Here is a 21,204-nt window from a genome sequence, read left to right as displayed (position 1 = left end):
ATGACACAGGGCAAAGCACTGCCCCCAAGTTTGGAGAGACAGGCCCATACAGGGAGTTGCTGCTTCCCAGAGCAGAGACTCATGAGTCACAGTGGAGCAAAGATACTCTCTTCAACAAATGGTGCTTGCTGGAACAACTAGACATTCGTGTGTTCACAAAAATTAACTCAAAATGGATCATAAACCTAAACGTAAAACACGAAATTATAAAACTCCTAACAATAACATAGGAGAAAACCTAGAGGACCTTGGTTTTGGCCATAACTTTTTAGATAAAACACCAACGTCACGATCCATGAAAGTAATTGATAAGCTGTACGTCATTAAAAAATTTCTGTTATGCAAAAGAGAATATCAAGAGAATTTAAAAAGTCATAGGGGTGGCCGAATGGCTCAGCTGATTAGAGCACGAGCTCTGAACCATAGGGTTGCCGGTTCGATTCCCACTGGGATGGTGGGATGTGCCCCCTGCAACTAAGGTTGAAAATGGCGACTGGACCTGGAGCTGAGCTGTGCCCTCCTCAACTGGGAAAAATATTTGCAAAAGACACATCTGTTAAAGGCCTATTATCCAAAATATACAAACAATTCTTAAAACTCAACAGTTAGAAAACAAGTGAATAAAAATGGGCCAAAGGCCTGAACAGACACCTCACCAAAGATATACAGATGGCAAATAAGCATATGAAAAGATGCTCCACATCATATATCATGAGGGAGTTGCAAATTAAAACCACAATAAGATACCACTATGCACATATTAGAATGGCAAACACCCAAAACACTGACAAGACCAAATGCTGGTGAGGATGTCGAGCAACAGAACTCTTACTCACTGCTGCTGGGGATGCGAAAAAGGGTACAGCCACTTTGGAAAAGAGTTTGGCAGTTTCTTATAAAACGGAACGTACTGTACGATCCAACAGTCGTACTCCTTGACCCCCAAATGAGTTGAACACTTATAGCTACACAAAGTCCTGCATCTAAATACTTAGAGTTGCTTTAGAGTTAGAGTAGCTTTCCTCACAGTTACCAAAACCTGGAAGTAACCCACCAAGGTGCCCTTCAGCAGGTAAATGGATAAACTCTGGTCCATCCAGACAGTGGAATATTATTCTGCACTAAAAAGAAATGAGCTATGAAGCCATGAGAAGACATGCAGGGACCTTAAAGTGTATTATGCTGTGAAAGAAGCCAACATGAAAAGGCTACATATTGTCTGATTTGAACGACATGACATTCTGGAAAAGGCATAACTAACTAAGGAGACATAAAAAGATCCGTGGTTGCCAGGGAAGGGTAGTTAGATGAATAGGCAGAGCACAGATGATTTTGAGGGCAATGAAAATGCTCTATGATATCATAATGATGATGGATACATGTCATTATATATTTGTCCAAACCCATCGAATGCACAACAGAAGAGGGGGAACCCTGAGGTAACTGGGCTGTGGTGATTATGAGTATCAATGGAGGTTCTTACTAGGTAAAAGTGTCCTATTCTGGTGAGTCGTGTTGATGATGGGGAGGTTATGCGTGTGTGGGCCAGGGGGGCCATAGGGGAGATCTCTGTACCTTCCCCTCAATTTCGTAGTAAACCTAAACCTGCTCTACAAAACAATTAAGTCGTTTTAAAAGGTAATCATGAAATAAACAAGAGGGCAGTCAAATAGATAATGCTTCATTTAAGAGCTTCTGTCTCAAATTGAAATTTTTGAACCTCTAGTAATATCTGCCTTTTCTTTTCCCATGACTTCACTCATATGTTGTTCATAAATCCTAACTCTTAACTAGGGGGTTTTGGCTCCCTGTTAGGTAAAATATTTCATTTAACTTAGCCAAAACCAGACTCTGAGCAGCCTGGGACTAGTTAGGCAGCTTCCCTTCTTCCCAATGCATGGAGAGGCTCTGTTTGTTTTTCTTTTTGTTTGTCTATTTTTAGGGAAAGGAGGAGTTGTTTTGGCTCCCCCGTTGATGATGGTTAGGTTGCAGCATTGTCTCCTTAGCTGAAGCATATGCTGTGCTCTGGCCATAGACTTGAAGTGGTAACATTACTGATGCCCCGTCACTGGAATCCAGTGGGCTTCAGCATCCATGGGCCTAATTTTTCCTGCTTGTAGTCAGATTACAGGTTTGAACTGTTCCCGCCTGCAGCCTCTGGCTCCGCGTTTACTGCACTCTCAGGGACACAAGTGCCTGATTCCTCCAGCCCTGTGCTGTGAAAAATCTCATCCCAGTTTTGCTTAGCCGGGCCGAAGGCTGTGGCTGGTTGAGAATTAACTATAGAGCAGGCTGTTACTGAGCTTTCTATGTGTAACCATGTTCAGAAGCCCAGGGATGTCCAGCTATTTGGGAGCTTTCAAGTTCTCTGAGAAACAAGGTAAGGCAAGAGAAATAGAAAATGCACTTATGTACATATTTTATAACATAACGAATGCCTTGTACCCTCCATTTTACCCTGTATTCTCCTGTGTCCAGTTAGTTATACAGTTTTCTCAATGGACACTTTAAATATCTAATTGAGTTTATAAATTAGCTTATCCTGGAATTGCTGAAAAATGTGACTATTTTTCCATTATAAGTTAAAGATACTACTAAACCACCAAAGTCTTGATGTAGGGGGAAAAATGCAAATTCAATTGGAATGCCCAAACTTTGGATTAAGTTCTGCACTTTAGCTAGCTAAAATATTTTTCTAAACCAAATGCTATGAATATTAAATGATTTCCAGTAGGCAGTGTTGAGTGTCTTTTTATTAAATCTTCATGTGAGACAGTTTGGAACAAAATGTTATCTTTTTAGTGGCTTCCTTTCTAGCACAGAGGAAAATATATGCTCTCAATTTAAAGTGGTATCACAGATTCAGTTCACTGATTAAACAAAAATGAAGAGCTGAGGTTATTTTGAATGTCACATTTGAAATTCAGCCATTGTATATAAAAGTGTTTTGCAGCATTAATGTACTACTAGAAAGTGATTGGAACAATTCAGCCCTCAGATTCAGGAGTTTTCTTCTACAATATATGATAACTTTTTAAATTGAGTTCTCTTTTTAAAATAAGCTATTTGTATAATTAGGCAAAAAGCCTAGATGTTTAGTTGGCATTATTCCTTTCATTTTATTATGTTTCTGTAGCTGGTCAGAATTTCCAAATTCCAGGATTCCAGTATTTTGATGAATAATGTCATGTCAGCATGTGGTATATTTTGTACCTCCTTTTCCTCAGGCTTCTGACACCAAATATCAAACGATAAAAGGCACTTCCATAGAGGAAGGTTTCTGTAAGTGGTCTACTTGTGGTTTTCTTGCTGGACAAATGGTTGCTATGCCAAAAGCTGTAAAACAGATTACTTGCCATTAGACTGGTTGTAAATTTTGTTGGTGTCTGGTTTGGATTAACCAGGTCACTTGTATACGTGCTTTTGCAGTATGGGATTGTTCCCAGCTGTCTTTACATAATATATATTTTGTCTTCAAAAATGAGTAAGTGGTTTATTTGATATGATGTTATTGTTTAGGTTTTAATGAAGGTAATAAAAACACGGCTAAAATGTTCCCCTGCCCTTCATCAGCTCTTTACCATGCCCCCACCCATGCATTCTTTAAAAGCATTTCCAATATATCAGACAGAGATGACTTTCAACATTTCTGGTTATCTTAACCAAAATTGGTTAATTTTTTTCTCCTGAGTATATAACTATGTTATTCAATATTTAATTGCTTTGAGTTATTCTTCTAGCCATATGAATTTAAATGATAGCATTGAACTATGTCAGAATTTTTTCTTTTTCTTACCCACAGAGTATGTTGGCTTCTTTTCAGTAGAGAAAACAAACAAACAAAACAAACAAACAAACAAAAAAACTTGCCTATGTAAAATGTATATTGTGGAATTTGATTCTTAGAACGTGTCATTTTTTTTTAAATTCATAATTCTTGTCTGGTTAATGCTTTTCTTTTTCTTACATTATATATTTAAAGGGAATTTGAAGAAATTTTTTCCCATTTTTTAAACTTATTGTGTAGCTATTTTAATTGTACATTATTTCCTTCCCCTTAGATTTCAACAAGAAAAACTTAAGCTTCATTGGATTCCCACATCGAAGAAAAGTTCCAAGGTAAAATGGTCTTTGCTCAAGAATCTTGTTTTGAAGATTTGTAGTAGCTTTTAAAAAAGTATTCTCTAAATTCCTAATGCATGAGTATAAATGTTTAGCAATATGTTTTCTGTGCAGAGTTTGATTTATGAAGACATATGAAGCAAGCTAACTTAACAGTACACTCAGCCAGCAAAGATTCTTTTTATGTATTTAATGCTGTTTATGAGAACTATTTATAGAACGGGATGTCAGTGTCTCTTTAATTGCAAATTTGGAAAGGGCTATCATCTTTTCTTTCTTATAACCTGCCTCTAAGCATAAGATGTACTTTTACTCTCTGTCCGTCAAGAAAGGGAACTTTTGATTTTTTAAGAAAGGGTTTTAGCCTTGCTCCTCTTCCCTCTCTCCCTTCCTTCCATCCTTCCTCCTACTGTTTCTTCTTCCCTTCCTCTCTTCCTCCTTCCCACTCTCCACCCGTCCACCCATCCATCCGTGTGAGTTCTTGATCTCTGCTCTTTTAACCTTTCTGCACTTCAGTTTCCTTCGTTGCAGGTTATTATCAATACTAATTTGATTTACCTAATGTGCTAAAACTCTGTGGTACGTTGTCATTGGTATAAGACAATGTAAAAATTAACCTTTGTGCCAAACAAGATAGCTATGCCTCAGGTGCTTCTTAGATCACTGTCCCTCATAGATTTTGAGATTTTCAAGTGGAGGCACAAAGTTATTATCCCTTACACACAGGCGTGGATCTCAACCTACCTTTCGTTATGCTAGAAGGACCCAATTCCCATCTACCCCTCATTGCACTCAGATGTTCTTGTTCTTAATGTATTATGTATGACATTATTTCTATACTAAAAAGGGTTTGCGTTTCAATAGCACTGGAATAAACAGTTGTCCAAACACTGTCCTAATCAGGCTAAAACCTGGCTCTGCATTTGAAAACGGCAGAATTGATCTTGTGAACACACAAGACAGGATTAAAGCCTCGATGAATTTCATCCACATCTTAGTGTCGGGTAAACTTGAGCAGTGTTGCGCCAGGGTCATCAGGAAAGTTGTTTTATTTGACTCCTGAAATCTTACTTTTCTAGTGCTTGACACAATCTCCCATATTTCACATCTTTGCCATATTTTTAACAGAATCAAAGGCTTAAATATTAGTTCATTCAGGCTTCTATAACAAAATACCATAGCCTGGGTGGCTTATGAATAACAGAAATTTATTTCTCACAGTCTGGAGGCTAGAAGTCTGAGATCAAGGTGTCAGCATGATGGAAGGAGGACCCTCTTCCAGGTTGCAGACTGATTATTTCTTGTATCCTCACTTGGCAGAATGCTGTAGGGACGTCTCTGGGTTTCTTCTTATAAGAGAACTAATCTCATTCATGAGGGCTCCACCCTTGTGACCTAATCACCTTCCAAAAGCCCCACCTCCTAATATCACCACCTTTGGGAGTTAGGATTTCAACATAAGAATTTGACGGGACACAAACATTCAGACTATAGCAGCTTAGTTTCCAGTATGTCCCTAGCAGGTTGGTTTAGCTCTAATCATGACTAAGAAAAGGGAAGAAAGGAAGAGGAGACAGGAAAGCATTGCTTATTCAAGGATAGAAAAAGTATAAAATGTAAAGGTCAGACACTTCAGTGGAGAGAGGCTCAGAAGGATACAGCTGTTCTAAAATATTGGGTATTATTTCGTGTGTACCTATTCAAATTATGGCTTTCTTGCCATAGTACTAAGTATAAAATGGGCTAGAGATACTAAAACCTGCCTCCTTCAAAGGAATCTAGTCAACCAGACACCAGAAGTGAAAATATGAGGTAGTGGGATTTCACCTTTCATATTTTATAATGTAAACTTCAATAGAAGAATGAACGGATTATAGGGGAGCCTTTCATAGGATGGGTGCTGAATAGTCAGTGTAATAGTAGACCCCACATTTTGTAAAGATAGAAGGTAATAATAGTAGAATATCCTGCTCTTACTTTAATAAAATTTCCCCTTGTTGCTAATGCTGGAAATTTAAGTAGGTTAATGGGACACATTTTTAAAACTTATCACAGAAGCAGGGCAATTTCTTCTTAGATTATTGAAGCAGAGGGAAGGAGGTAAAAGTATGAAAAAAATAGTCATAAAGAAGAGTGCTATTTCAGACTCCTCTGTAGACAGATAAAAATATTAGAGACATTTAACCTCAGAAACTTTTAAAATTATAATTCAGAAAATTAAGACTGTAGCATTTACTTTAGCTATATATGGGGAGATTGTTTCATACTGAAATATAGGACCATAGGTTTTGGTTGAGCTCTGGCAATCCACCAAAGCCTACAGAGGTTGTCTGGGAAAAACTCCTTCTGTCAGAGGGATGACTGATGAGGAAGAATATGATCCAGCCTCCGTGATTAGAGTTAGAAATTGTGTGAGTTGGGAATGGGCCCTACCAGTCATGCTGGTCTTGTGCTTGTTACTCAGGAAAGAGAGAGGAGGAGGATGTTAGGGCTCTTTGGGGCACTTGTGTTTCATCAGCCATCATCTGATCAGGAGTTACTCATTCACGAGTGATCCAGAATTCTTTACTAGTGTGTTTTCCTGCATTTTCACTGCTGACTAATACCCTCAGTTATAAAAGTCCAAAGAAGAGACGGGATGTTTTTTAAAGACTGGTTTCATATTGACGTGAGGGGTCTTACATTTGTCACAGCTTTTGTGACATAAGTCAGAGCCACACTTTCCAAACCATTCTCCTTGTCCTTCCTATCTGCTCATCCACATGCTCAGAAATTAGTGATCATTTAATGGGACTAGGAAAAAGAGGCAATGGAAGCAAGAATAAAATGTAAAGACAACCATGTGTGTTACAATAATAAAAGTGTACCTTGACGATGGAGACTTTAAAAATAGAGTACTTTACTGGTCAAGATGGCAGAATAGGTAAATGCTGTGCTCACCTCCTCTCACAACCACATGAAAATTACAGCTAAACTTCAGAACAACCATCACTGAGACCCATCTGAAGTCTAGCTGAAAAGAAGTTCTATAACTAAGGACATACAGAAGAAGCCACACCAAGAGGGGCAGGAGGGGCAGAGATGCAGACTGGGCTGGTCCAAAACCCATGTGTAGTGGTTAAAAATCGGGAGGGATATCTCGACTGCGGAAGTGTCACCTGAGGAGCAAGGGGTCCCAGCCACACACCAGGCTCCCTAGCCCAGGGTTCCAGTGCTGGAAACAGAAGTCCCCACAATTTGGGCTGTGAAAACCAAAAGAGATTGTGGCTGAGTGAGACAGAAGGCAGCTGGAGTACAAGGCGCTCTTCTTAAAGAGACCACACAGACTTACTTGCTGAGGGCTCCAGCACTGGGACAGTGGCTCGAAAGGCACCCGGGGACATATGGGGAGGAACTGACTTGTATGGCTGCAGGGTGAGAGCTGAAGCGGAAGCTTCATCCCAGTCAAAAGTGGTGGTAGAATCCATTGTTCCTTTGTTGAGCCCTCCCTGCAAGCAGCCTGTAGATGCAGGTGGGCATCATATCTGAGTCTCCATTAACCTGGCTTACACCATTTACCCCACCCTGGTGATTCCCTGAGACTGCATCACCCAATTTGTGGGCCCACCCAAGCTCCTTCCACTGGCTTTTCCATATAATAGTCCTGTCTTGGATCATGCTGTGAACTTTCCTAAAATCTCTCAAACGTTTACAAACTCCAAACATGTAGCATTTGGCCTCAGCATGCTTACTACCTCTTGCTAAGAAGCCCCAAACTTGGCATTGGTGGCAGCCAGCCTTGGTTCAAGGCTTGGCCTCTCTAGGTACCTTTCAAGACCAGCGCGGTTGGCAATCACCTGCAGATTGTATTGTGGCTCATGTCAGGTGGCTCTGGGCAGGACACAGTCTGCAGCTGAACTTGGCCTGCAGTAGTACCCCTCCCAGGAATCCTCAAGGCCAGCATGCCTGGTGGCCAGCTTCAGACCAAGCTAGAGCACCACCCACCTACCTCTCAGGATGATACATCCAAAAGGCACACTATGCATTCACCAGAGCCTGGCTAAAGCAATTCCTGTTCCATAGGGTTAGGCCCTGCATAACAGCTCCTCCACTGTAGTCACAGCCAGTCCTCACAACCAATGAGCCTGAGGGTCAGTCCTCCCAAATGACATTGAAACAGCAACCAAGGCTCAACTACAATAGGAAGGCACACACAACCCATACAAGGTATATACCTGGAGCATCTTGCTCCGGTGACCAGGAAGACTGCACCACTGGGCCCCACAGGACTCCTGCTACATAAGGCCACTCTACTAAGACCAGGAGACATAGTGGCTCTATCAAATACATACAAACTAACACAGGGAAGCAGGTAAAATGGGGAGACAAAGAAACATGTCTCAAATAAAAAACAGAACAATGTTCCAGAAAAAGAACTAAACAAAATGGAGACAAGTAATCTACCAGATGCAGAGTTTAAAATACTGGTTGTAAGGATACTCAGTGATCTCACGGAGAATTTCAACAAAGAGGTAGGAAACATAAAAATGGAGATAAAAAAAAAAACATAAAAAAGAACGGATCAGAAATGAAGAAGACAATAACTGAAATAAGGGATACATTGGAGGGTATCAACAGTAGATTTGATGAAGCAGAGGACTGAGTCAGTGATTTAGAAGATGAAGTAGCAGAAAATACACAACCAGGACAACAAAAAGAAAAAAGAATCCAAAAAAATGAGGATAGTTTAAGGGGCCCCTGGGACATCAAGCATACCAACATTTGCATGATAGAGACACCTGAAGGAGAAGAGAGAGCAAGGAATTGAAAACCTATTTGAAGAAATAATGACAGAAAGTTTCCCTAACCTGGCAAAGGAAATAGACATACAAGCCCAGGAAGTGCAGAGTCACAAACAAGATTAGCCCAAAGATGTCCACACTAAGACATCAGAATTAAAATGCCAAATATTAAAGGCAAAGAGAGACTCTTAAAAGCAGCAAGAGAAAAGCAGTTAGTTACCTACAAGATTGTCAGCTGATTTCCCAACAGAAACTTTGCAGGCCAAAAGGGGTTGACGTAAAATATTCAAAGTGATGAAAAGCAAGGGCCTACAACCAAGATTACTCTACCCAGCAAAGCTATAATTTAGAATCAAAGGACAGAACTTTGATTCTGAAGAGGTTTCCAGTCAAAAAGAAGCTAAAGGAGTTCATAAACCACAAACCAGTATTACAAGAAATGTTAGAAGGACTTCTTTAACAGAAGAAGAAGAAAGCAATAAGATCAAAAATATGAATAATAAAATGACAATAACTACATATCTAGCAACAATTACTTTAAATGTAAATGGATTGTATGCTCCAATCAAAAGATGGGAGGGGGTGCTGAATGGTTAAGAAACAAGACCCTTACATATGTTGCCTATAAGAGACTCACTTCAGATCAAAAGACATACACAAACTGAAAGTAATAGAATGGAAAAAGACATTCCATGAAAATGAAATGAAAAACAAAACTGGGGTAGCAATACTTAAAGCAAGCAAAGTAAACTTTAAAACAGAGGCTATAACAAGAGAAAGAAAGACCCAGTAATCCCACTTCTGGGTATTTACCCGAAGAAACCCAAAACACTACTTTGAAGGGACATGTGCATCCATATGCTCATTGCAGCATTATTTACAGCAGCCAAAATATGAAGGCAACGTGGGTGTCCATTAGGGGATGAACAGGGGAAGAAGAGGTGGTACATATATAATGAAATATTACTCAGCCATGAAAAAGAATGAAATCTTGCCTTCTGCAACAGCATGGGTGGCCCTAAAGGGTATTGTGGTGAGTGGAATAAGACAGGGAATGATAAATGCCAGGTGATTTTACTTATACGCAAAATCTAAAGAACAAAATAAACAACAGAAACAAACTCTTAAATACAGAGAACATTTTGATGGTTGCTGAAGGGGAATTGGGGGGTTTAAAAGAAAATATTAAGTACAAATTGGTAGTTATAAAACAGTCATGAGGATGTAATGTAAAACTTAAGGAATATAGTCAATAATACTCTAATAACTATGTATGGTGTCAGATGGGTACTAGATTTATCAGGGTGATCACTTCGTAAATTATGTCAATGTCTAATCTCTGTGTTGTACACCTGAAACTAATATAATATTGTATGTCAATGGTGTTTGAAAAATAAAAAAAATTATTTAAAATAAATATACTTTTTAACAATATACTAATATTTTCATTCATGTATGCAATGTAAGCAAAGGTAATGAGAGATGTTTTCCCAATCTTATATATTAAAAATGAAAGAAATAAAGAAAAGAGGGAATGGAGGGAGGATGGAAGCTTATAACTAATGTTATTAATTATATGCCCTTCTAATTATTATTAATATTTATAATTCTATTTATCCCTGTCACACCAACAGTGTATAAAGTGTATATATAAAATACTTCAGAGTGAGTTGTAGTATACATTTAAAATGTTGTATTGTAGTCATTCATTCATTCAACATATACCGGGGGTGCCAAAAAAATGTATATAAGTGGACACTATTGTCACCATTGTTCAAGCAGTAGTTCACCGTAATCAGAAGTGTCTGGACACTGATGGTAACCACTTTGAGCACCTCTTGTAATTACAGAAGTCGAACATGACTTGTGTTCATCTTTTATCGGTATATATTCAGTATTACAATTTTAAATAGTTTTCCTTTCTTAAAGTGTGTATACATTTTTTTGGCACCCCCTGTATTTATTGATTTTAAAAAATATTTTTTAAAATCAGTAATTTTAAATAAAATAAGACACTTGTAATTCATCCTACAAACAGCAAAACAGGATACCATGCAAGAAAATAGCAGAGGTGCATAATATAGATTTAGTGCCTGGTAGGACAGGTACTGGGTCAGGGGGTTCTTCCTTGAGTAAATGACCTTAAACTGAGGCCTAGACCAGGAGCAGGACTCAGGATGGGAGGATGCGGGAGAGGAGAGAATTCAGATAGAAGAGACACCATTTACAGTCAAACTACATTAATAGGCCCGACAGATTTTCTTAATAGCACTTTGGTTTTCTATTGGTTTCTGACCAACTGAGAAAGGCTGTACTTTCAATTGGTGCTGACACTATTTGTTTCAAGAAAGTAAGTGCGTATGGAGCCAGGGGGTGTTGGGTGAGGATTTGTGAACCCAAGTCTGTAGAAGTTCAGCAAAATATTTGACTAGGGTATAGCTTCTTAGTCTTCATTAGTGGCTTCATTGAGCTTTTTGATAAGCAGAGAAAAGGAGGAAGATAGAAACATACAGACGTTTGTTTTTGAAAATATGAAATAATTTTGTACCTCAAAGTCAATAGCTTAAGAAACAAGTATTTCAGGGATTGCATCATTTTCTTTTAATACAGAATTTTTTTCCTGAGATTTTAGTTTGCCAAAGAAAGTACAGAACTTTATCAAGCCATTTAAACAAGCAGTTTGTCCATTAAAATAGCCTATCGTTCATTAAGTAGGAAACACTTCTGCAGTTATTTAATATTTTAGGATTATACTAAATCATACACCTGAGTAAAACACTGAAAGGAATCGTCACTGCATTGCGATTCCCTGTTTAGAAGCCGGTGCCAATGCTAAGTTTCTGATCTAAACATGTGTCCTAAGATTTTCGTGCCATCTGGAGTGTGGTTTATAAAGACTACTTATTCTCAAGACTTTTCAGTAAATAATGTGAATACATGGCACTCATATTTATGAATATAAGCCATACCACATTTACGCAATAACCAAGGTTGCAAATGAGCTTGGTTCTGTGAAGATGGATAGGAGGGTGTACATTCCACATTCCATATTGTGGAATGTGTGTGCAAGTTCCTTGATGTTTGAATTTATATACGGGATAGAGATTATTCGTATGTCCCACTGACATAGTATGCACAGCACTTCATCAGACTCTGCTAGGGCCTCCATGGAAGTGTACCCTGAAGAGCAGACACCCACATAAAGGACCAGGACATGGGGAAGGTCAGCTTTGCACTGTGTTTTCAGGCTGATTATTCACTTCTCTGGAGGTGATCAGATCATTGAGGAGTATTAGTTTCCTGTTTTCCTAAGTTTGTTTACTGCCTGCGAGCTCTGTCTGTCTTGCCAACTCCAGGCACTTTCCCTTGGAAGACCATGGCAGTGTGCAACAGTCTCGGGGAAGCAACTGCACACAGTGGTAGAGCAGGAGCTGGATCTGTATCTCATGTACTCTGCTTGCCAAATATGTGTCCTTAGGCAAGTCATTTCACTGTTTCCTACTCTGCAAACCAAGGATGAAAACAGTTCCCGTGGTGTGCTGGAGCCAGCTCGCAGTGCTCCGTCAGAGCAAGTGTGCACCTTTCTTTCAGCTTAGAGCTCAGTGAGGCCTCTGGGTAGGTTGAAAATTGGCCATGGTGGGAGTACTTACACTACCAGCAAAACTGTAAAGCACGTGCTTTGGGGTGGGGTCGCACAAAAGAAAGGAACCAGTTGTTAAATATTTATCAGCGCAGCACTAAGTAGTTCCTACCTCATAAGGTCTTGTGAAGATAACTAAGATAATGCTTGATATGCTTAGCATAGAAGGAAAGTGCATAGCTAAGTGTTCAATCCCTTTGTTCTGCACTCCTTTCATTTTCTTTTCCTCTTATTTTTTTCCCCAAGACATGTTTTCGTGAGCCTTTCAGACTTATTCACCTTGCTTTGATTTCTTGGTTGTTTGAAGGCATTTACTACTTTAACGTAATTTCAACATTGGAGGAAAGCATGTAAATCACTGAAACAAGATGCTTATTTTCTGAGGAAGTAAATGGAGCACAGAAAGCTTGAGTCATTGATCCAAGCTGAAATAGCTACTGGTAGTTCCAGAAGAGGTGGTCAGTCTGAATGAAGTTTTTACCATTCTATGCGATGCCACCTGCCTATGCTGATGGAATTATTTGGTTGTACAAAAATCATATTAACATAAGTAAATGAAAAAAAGTTACCAATTAATTCCCCCAAATAAAACGTTTTACTTCTAATCCGCAGACACATATTTAAGTATATATAACAGTAGCATAATTTTTATGTTCTGCATTTTTTACTTGATATCATATATCTTGATTTAAATTGACTTTAAATATTTTCTTAATGGAGTAATTTTTAGCTTTCAGAAAGAGTTCTTGCTTGAAGATAAAGAGCAACTTGCTAACTGCAAAAGAAGAATCAATGCTAAGGTTTTAACTGCACTTCCTAAAGGTAAGACTTTTTCTAAATGGTTGACTAGTGTCCTGGGCATATAAGTATTATGTCATGTGATTTTCTTTGAGAACACTCAGGGACTTCCAGCTTGTAATCTCTGTTCTGTCCTTTTCTGCCTCATCCAAAAATTAACCTCAATTAAAGGACCTCTCTTCTTACATTTTTAATCTTCATGTATTTATGTGTCCTCTCCCTTGCATTTTAGTCATCCTCAAGTTTTCTTTGGAGGCTGGATGGGGAGGGTGCGAGAGGGTTCCTATAATCAGCCTTACCTCATCTCTTTCCCACCTTTCACCATCTCCAAGGGTGGTGAGTTCTGTTGATATGCCCATTTCTTCTCCATTCTCCCTCTCCCACTCCCTTCAGCCTCTTGCTGTTTCCCAGGCTTCCATTTAATATCTTGGAGCTCCCTACTGGACTATACACTGGGCCACCATTGCAGACTGTATCTACATCATTCCTCTTCTGCCCCAAGTAGACACTCGCACATTTGGTGACTTAGTATTTTCATTGATAAAGATGCACATGCAGTAGATTATTTGCATCTACAGTCAGAGGAGGGTCCGCCCACTTTTGCCTGTGAAATGATGTGAACATTACCAGATCTTTGTCTCCACCCACTATAACACGAGCACAGGGGAGTACCAGCTCACAAACTGTCTTCATCCTGAATGAGCTGTATAACCTTTACTTCAGAAGAAACCAAATTGGTGCAAGGTCAGATTTCCTTTTCTTCCTTGAAAGAAAAAAAAAAAAAATGATATCACGACATCAACCCCAAGAGAAATTAAACCAGAAAAAAAAGATTCTTTTAACGGAAACTAAATCCAGTGTAAAAGGCCCACTGACAAATTGACGTATACTCTGAGTGGGTGATATCCTTAGACATAGTTTAATGAAGATTGGTATATGAAGGACCCCAGAGATTTGTCCTAGCGGAGAAAACTTAAACAGGGCCATTTTGTCAAGCCCATATAAAACTGTCAACTGAAATATAGGATTATTCTGTGTTGCTCCAGAGGCCAAAACTAAGAATAATGTGTAGAATTACAATGAGGTAGATGAGATTTCATATGAGAAAGAAAATTCTAGTAATTCATAGAACTGAGAAGTGAAATGGACTGCATTGTGATCTCATCAGCTCTGCTCATTAAATAGCCAAGGAAGGTCATATGACCGTGTATTGAAGGGCAGGACAGAGGCTGTGGAGGGTTCCCACGTGGATGGGTGTGTGGGCCAGGTGTGAAATGGAAGGCTCCTTCCAATTTCAAAGTTTGTGAAAAACAGAGAAACTCAATTTAATCTGAGCCATATTTAAAATCTATGAAGATGATCAAAACAAATTATAGGAGTGAACAGACTGATTTTAGAAATACCTTAGAATATGTGACTGGTTAGGCAAAGTTCTATATAGCAAAATGTGAAGGGTCCCTCTTCCTCTCTCTCTCTACAACAGTTCTTTTTTGTTTTAATACCACAGACAGTTTTGTAATCAGAATAATGAAAAACAATATGAGATGCTAGGTTCCTAAAGGTTCAACAACTTGTAGCTCCATATATAACAAAATTTAAAAACAAATAAGCTTATTAACCAGTTTTATTAGACAACTTATCATAATCAGTCATGAAAACAAATTTTCACAAATGAAAGATGATAGCTTTATGTATTAACCAGATTTATATTTCTAAATTACCAAGATCTCTAAAACATACTTAAAAAGTACCAGAACCTCCCCATGCCCCTAAATTTCATCTAAATTCCCCATAGTCTTATTTCACCATCTTTGCCTTCATGAATTTGGACAGGAATGTTTGGAAAGACCCATACATTATCAGCAAACTTTTTATTTCTCCATCTTAACAGATATGTTAAGGATTCTATCAGCTCTTGGCAATATAAGGTTAAAAATAGGAATTGATTATAACTTTTTTAATAATGACATAGAGTTTTATGTTTATTTATAAGTTTACAGAAGTCTCTTTCTCTTCATTTAGTGAGGAATTCTTGCTTCTGTGGAATTGAGCCTTAAAATGATCATTGATTTTCCTCTAAGGGATTTCCTTTAACTATATCACAATCAGGTAATCAAGAGATTAAAAACCTTTACTTATGTGAAGGTTATAATATTAAAATAGATTTTCCATTTAGGAATTATGAAATGGACCAAATACATTACTGTACTTTTTAACAGCTTTATTAAGATATAATTCATATCCCATACAATCCATCCATTTAAAGCATACGATTCAGTGGCTTTTAGTATATTCACAGAGTCATGCATCCATCACCACAGCCAATTTTAGAACATTTCATTACCCCAAAAAGAAACCCCACACTTCTCAGCCATCACTCCTCCCCCTTATCCCTCTAATTTTGTAATTACTTATTTTATAAGCTGCTCATCTTTATATTAGTGGCTTCCATCCAAGTGTCAAAGTTAAAGTGCTTCCTCCTGTGGGAAGTAAGATCAGTATTCAGAATATTCTTTATGTATCCTGTGCTCTTAGGCTGTCAAATGTAGGGTAAGAGCAATGTGTTCTTGGCAGTCCCCCGCCACTTATATTGCTTTGGAAGATTCTGTGTACTCAGGTTTGGAGGACTGAAATCAACAATAACTTTTCCACATGGCCTGTGTCTCAGAGCTAATTGAAGAATTGTGTTTCTCAAGAAAAGTACCTGGCAGACCTGAATATTGGTATTAAATATTATTACAAAGCATACTAAGCAGTTAAATAATTTTGTTGTAGCCCTGATATCAAATCCCATTGAATTGTCTTACTTGGAAAATGACCAACAAATTCCCATCAAAAATAACTAAAAGATATAGACTCATAGAATCCATATTGTTTAAACAAGGGCGGCAAATTAAAAAGTAGGCATAATAATTGATAATTTAGTATATGTCAGAGTTTTAATGTGTTTGAAAGCAAAGTACAAATTTATTACAACAGAAGTTAGATCAGCTGTGCTTGTTTATGTCTGGATTATTATAATATTAATCAGTATTATTATTTCCTGAACCATTTATGATTTATATACATTATGACACAGAATACAATCAATTGAATTATGGCTGTTTAGTCTAATTTTAAAAGCATTCTTCTTCCTCATATTTAGGAAATGCACAGTAATGAATTTAGAGATAAAGGGGCATCATGCTGCAACTTACTCTTAAATGGTTCAGAAAAAAATAATATGTAAATATATGTGTATATGTGCTTGTGTATATATATACATGCACACATAAATATGCATATGGAAAGAGAAAAAAAGGATAAAAATAAACCAAATGTAATGAAATGTTACCATATTATGAAGGATGTATTTTAGCTTTTCTATAAGACTGAAGTTATGCAATAATTTTAAAGGAAAGAATTCTTTTGGTAGATCGTAAACAATAATAAACTATGTTTAAGACTAGTAAGCAGAAGATAACTGTGGTAGGACTGTAGGCAGTCTCTATAATTGAAACAGTAGAGTGACAGCAGAGACTTCACAGTAAAAGTGACTTTCATAATTTCTTAGTATTAGCTTTTTTTCAATGCTTTATAATAAACCTGACCAAAATTCAGTGGGAGGAACTAATGAGGACAAGTGCCAAATGAAGTTTCTTTCCTTCTAAAGGACAAAAAAGGTGCATACACATCAATTCAAATAAAATATTATTTTCATTTATACAATTGAAGTATTTTTCCACAGGTTAAATATACTAGAGTAATTATATTACATGTTGTTTTACTAATTTTACTTTTAAATTATAGACTTGGAGAAAGGATGCCAAACCCAAGATGTCTATTACTTCTTTTTGTCTTCCATATTATTTCTTTCCCCTATAATCTCATGTCTATAGGAATAAAGCAAATTGGTAATTAAAAATATATTTGTAAGAAAGAATAGACTGAGAGGTAATATTTTTGCTGGAGGAATTATTTTTTTCCCTAAAAGATTCGACATAGATTTTCGCTAAGAATTAATAAGCTCACCAATACATTTATAGTGTAGTTTGATGGATGACCTTTCATTCCTCAGTCCATGGTCAGAGAGGACTGTAAGGTTTTAGGCTTGAAATAGTTTTGAGTTTGAATGTACATGTGATTGAAAGAGTGCGATGACGGGCTGGCGTTCTCTATCATTGTCATAACCTAGGGCACAATCTAGGGACAGACTTCCTATTAGAAATCTTTGTCTTGGGACCAGTGGTTCTCAATCCAGGACAGTGCCATCCCAAAGTGGGCTTTGGAAACACATGGGAATATTTTTGTGTTACACCAGTGGGATAATTTGGCATTTAATAGGAGAGCCAGGGCTACTCACCAGCCTGCAGTGAAAGGCTCACGACAAATAAATTTCCCACTTGGAAGGCCACGAGTACCCCCGTAGTGATCTGTGATCTACTCCACTGCCAGCATTCTGAGTCTGTGACCTTGATGAGGTGTGCCTGGATGTCTCCAAAATGGTGTCCTGAGACTTCTTATACCTAGCAGTGAATGGCTGTCACATGACATTACTCACTGATGGGTTGCCCAGCCTATTTTGTATAGAAAGCGAGAGATCCCAAAGGACAGGAGCATAATGGCTTACCCGCCAGGTCCCTCACTTTCCTGTCACTGTCCCAGGCTTCTTAGGGTTCAGTTTCTGTGTTGAACTATATTCTGACTACCAGCCTGCCCCCTTCTCATATAGAATGTTGAAACAGGACAGTAATGGCAGTAGTAAAAGTATGTAGTTTTCTTGTGGGTGAGACGTTTGCGTAGTCTCACAATTAGTTGATCTTTCCTTCCAGAATATGGGAAACAAAGAAGAATATTAGGAAGCAACTTGTTGCTTAGCTTTTTCACTGTACTACTGGAATCACTTTTTGATGTCTTCAGTTACATAATTTTTATAGAAAAATTTAAAATTTAATGACATGAAAGTAATTTTTACAGTTTCAAATTAGGACAAAAATAGTATGTATTAACTTTTCCCAGTGGAAGTTATATGGCACTCTGAGTGCGTTACATTAATACTTTTATCCTTACCCTGTCTTCGTCCATTTGGACTGCTATAACAAAATAATCATAATCTGGGTGGCTTATAAACAGCAAACTTTTATTGCTCACAGTTCTGGAGGCTGGAAATCCAAGATCAGGGTGCCAGCATGGCCGGTTCTTATGAAAACCCTCTTCTGGGTTGCAGATTGCCAACTTCCGGTTGTATGTCCTGGGGGGAAAGGGCTAATGGCAGAAGAGGAGAGGGAGCTCTGTGGGGCCTCTTTTGTAAGGGCACTAATCCCAACCATGAGGCCAGAGCCTAATCACTTCCCAACGGTCCCATCTCCTCGCACTGCATGACTTTGGGGATCAGGATTTCAACATAGGTATTTTGTGGGGGACATAAACATCCAGTCCATAACATACCTAGTTGAAATGATTTGGGGAGAGAGAAGATAAGTGTCATGCAAGTGCCATTATGCTACCCAGGACCCTGTTAATATACTCTATTTCTCAGTTATGGGTTTGAGGCATGGGTTTAAAACATACCTGTCAGAGCACTTGGAATTTGGTTATGACAGCTTCTGAGCAGTCTCATAAATAATACAGCTCCATTCTCCTCTTTGGGATTTAAATAATTAATTGATGCTCTTTGGTTTATATCATTCTCGGAAATATTTTCAAACTATGTGCTACCTGCCATTAAAGTTGTAAAGTTTCTAAATCTCACTAGTTAATTTGTTAACTGAGAAGCTATTATTAGCCAAGCTTATTAGCCAAGCTATTATTAGCCAAGCTATTATTACCCAAGAGGCAGTAGGGCAGACAGGCAGCGTTATCATTACACCCACATCTTCTAAATGGGAACATAATTAACATTGCAGAGCAAGCACACCTCTGCCTCTAGCTACTCGGCTTCCTAGGAAGGCCAATTGAGAAAAAACTCATTTGAAGCCAACGGTCTTAACAAAAGTCAATCCAACTAAATTTTTTAAATGGCTTTCATTTAAAAATAAGTAAATAAAAACAAGGCTTGCATCTCAGAACACAGTCAAAGGGCAGCATGAAAGCGTGTGTGTTTGGGGTTGGGGGTGGGGTTTGACTCATTACTGAAAATGACCCCTTTACAAAACCAAATGGACATTCAAGCAGCTGAAAATTTCTTCTATGACTCAGCCTTTCAAAAGGGCCCCAGGGCTGTCTGTGACTCCTCTCCCTCCCCCACCCTCCTTGGATCCTTAGTGGAGTCACTCAGATGAGCCCTCATGAATTCCCGTGATTGAGGAGGAGACTGGAAGAGAGACCTTTATTCGTCACAAAATTTGGCTATTTCTCCAAAGAAACAATTGTTGGGCATCTCAGTAATACCCTTGTAGTCAGTATCACGAAACCCTCCCAACATCAGCAAAACATTTATCTGGTCATCCAGTGTTGCGAGGAGAATTACAGTAATTACTTTATCCATCATCCACCTAAATTATAGCAAGGAAACAAGTGTCAACATTTCCTTCCAGAGAAAGCCTGTACAGGGAGGCTTAGGCACTGCATTGATCTAAACTGCAGTTCATGGAGGCGCTCTCCACTAGGTACCGTTGGAAGCACAATCAGGTAGTTACAGATAATTATAGGTTAAATGATAGGGTTAAATAGGAGTGCTGTGTCATGGTTGTCGTAGTTTACCAATGGGCAGTGGGGACCCATAGTATTAGTCTCTACTCTTGCAGATGTCAATGAAAAGCTTAAAATATTTCCTAAACCTAATAACAGTTGAAAACAGTTACTGGGATATCTCCATGCTAGATGAGTCTTACTGATTAGGACTCATCTGACTCCCCTGGATGAAATAAAACTTGCTCCTATCACTCTGTCTCTTACTCAACATGGTTTTACTTCTTAATCCAAGCTGAGGCGTGTGTGCATGTGTGCGTGCGTGTGTGTATATGTGTGTACGTGTGTGTGGACATGTGGACACGTGGACACACATGCCTCTCATTTGGCGTCTGCCTTCCTCATTAGAAAATGATCTCAGGAAAGCAGGTACTGCATCGGCTTTGTGTAGCACTGTTACATGGGGAGTCAAGAACAGAAACAGGAGTTCAATAAATATATGTTGTACAAGTGAGTAAAACAAATGCATAACTAGGAAATGCTGGACTATCTTTTCATTCCTTTGTTTGTTTCAGTTGCAGAATTAAGAAAAATCTTTGAACCAAAGAGTAAAGAATTTTTAGAAATGAAAAGGTAAGACATTTATTGTATGAAGTAGAAATCCTGGTAAAGAAGTATTCAGTTTTCCCTTCGAATTGATTTCCATTGCTCACTATGCCTTTGTTGGTGCCTTGCACAGAAAAGAAAGAATTGCCAGGCGCTTAGAAGGAATTGAAACAGACACTCAGCCCATCCTCTTACAGAGCTGCACAGGGTTAGTGACGCACCGGCTGCTGGAGGAAGACACACCCAGATATATGCGAGCCACAGACCCGGCCAGCCCCCATATCGGTGAGCGTCCTTTGGTGACCCATCCTCAAACAGGTTATTCCACAGAGCCTTTTTAATCTAGTGGTATTGGAAAATGAGATATTCCACAGAAGTGAACTGTGTGATGTAATTATTTATTAAATACAGGTATTTGTTAAAAACCACAGTGACACTCAGCTCTGCCCTGCCTCAGGTATGGTCCGCCAGTATCACAGCCCTGGTACACTGTGAGACAACTGATGACCAGTCATTTCTCCCCCTAGCCTATAACCCCTCAAAGACAGAGACTGTGTCTCTTTCTTCGCATCTTCGGGGCCCTGGCACAGGACCAGCTTGCTGTCAGAGGTCCTTAGTAAAAGTTTGTTTGGTAAAGGACTAAATGAG

At 38.6% G+C, this 21,204-nt stretch overlaps 1 protein-coding gene across 18 annotated transcripts in view; it reads left to right on the top strand.

Annotated features, from left to right (window-relative positions):
- SVIL (supervillin) overlaps positions 1-21,204 on the top strand; it is a 221,944-nt gene that overhangs the window by 118,562 nt on the left and 82,178 nt on the right. For 10 of the 18 annotated variants that reach the window (XM_074324741.1, XM_074324740.1, XM_074324739.1 and 7 more), the window contains exons 1-5: positions 2,305-2,380; positions 4,062-4,119; positions 13,274-13,365; positions 20,526-20,583; positions 20,690-20,841. In XM_074324741.1, the coding sequence (XP_074180842.1) occupies positions 2,320-2,380; positions 4,062-4,119; positions 13,274-13,365; positions 20,526-20,583; positions 20,690-20,841 (421 nt within the window). In that variant the 5' untranslated portion in view covers positions 2,305-2,319. Of the gene's footprint in view, positions 1-2,304; positions 2,381-4,061; positions 4,120-13,273; positions 13,366-20,525; positions 20,584-20,689; positions 20,842-21,204 lie in introns of those variants that run through there. The other 8 variants (XM_074324735.1, XM_074324729.1, XM_074324733.1 and 5 more) reach the window with 1 other exon arrangement.

Source organism: Rhinolophus sinicus, linkage group LG02 (genome assembly GCF_036562045.2).
Source record: "Rhinolophus sinicus isolate RSC01 linkage group LG02, ASM3656204v1, whole genome shotgun sequence".
NCBI lineage: Eukaryota > Metazoa > Chordata > Mammalia > Chiroptera > Rhinolophidae > Rhinolophus > Rhinolophus sinicus.
The sequence above is the reverse complement of the archived record's forward strand: the minus strand, read 5'-3'. Positions and strand labels throughout refer to the sequence as shown.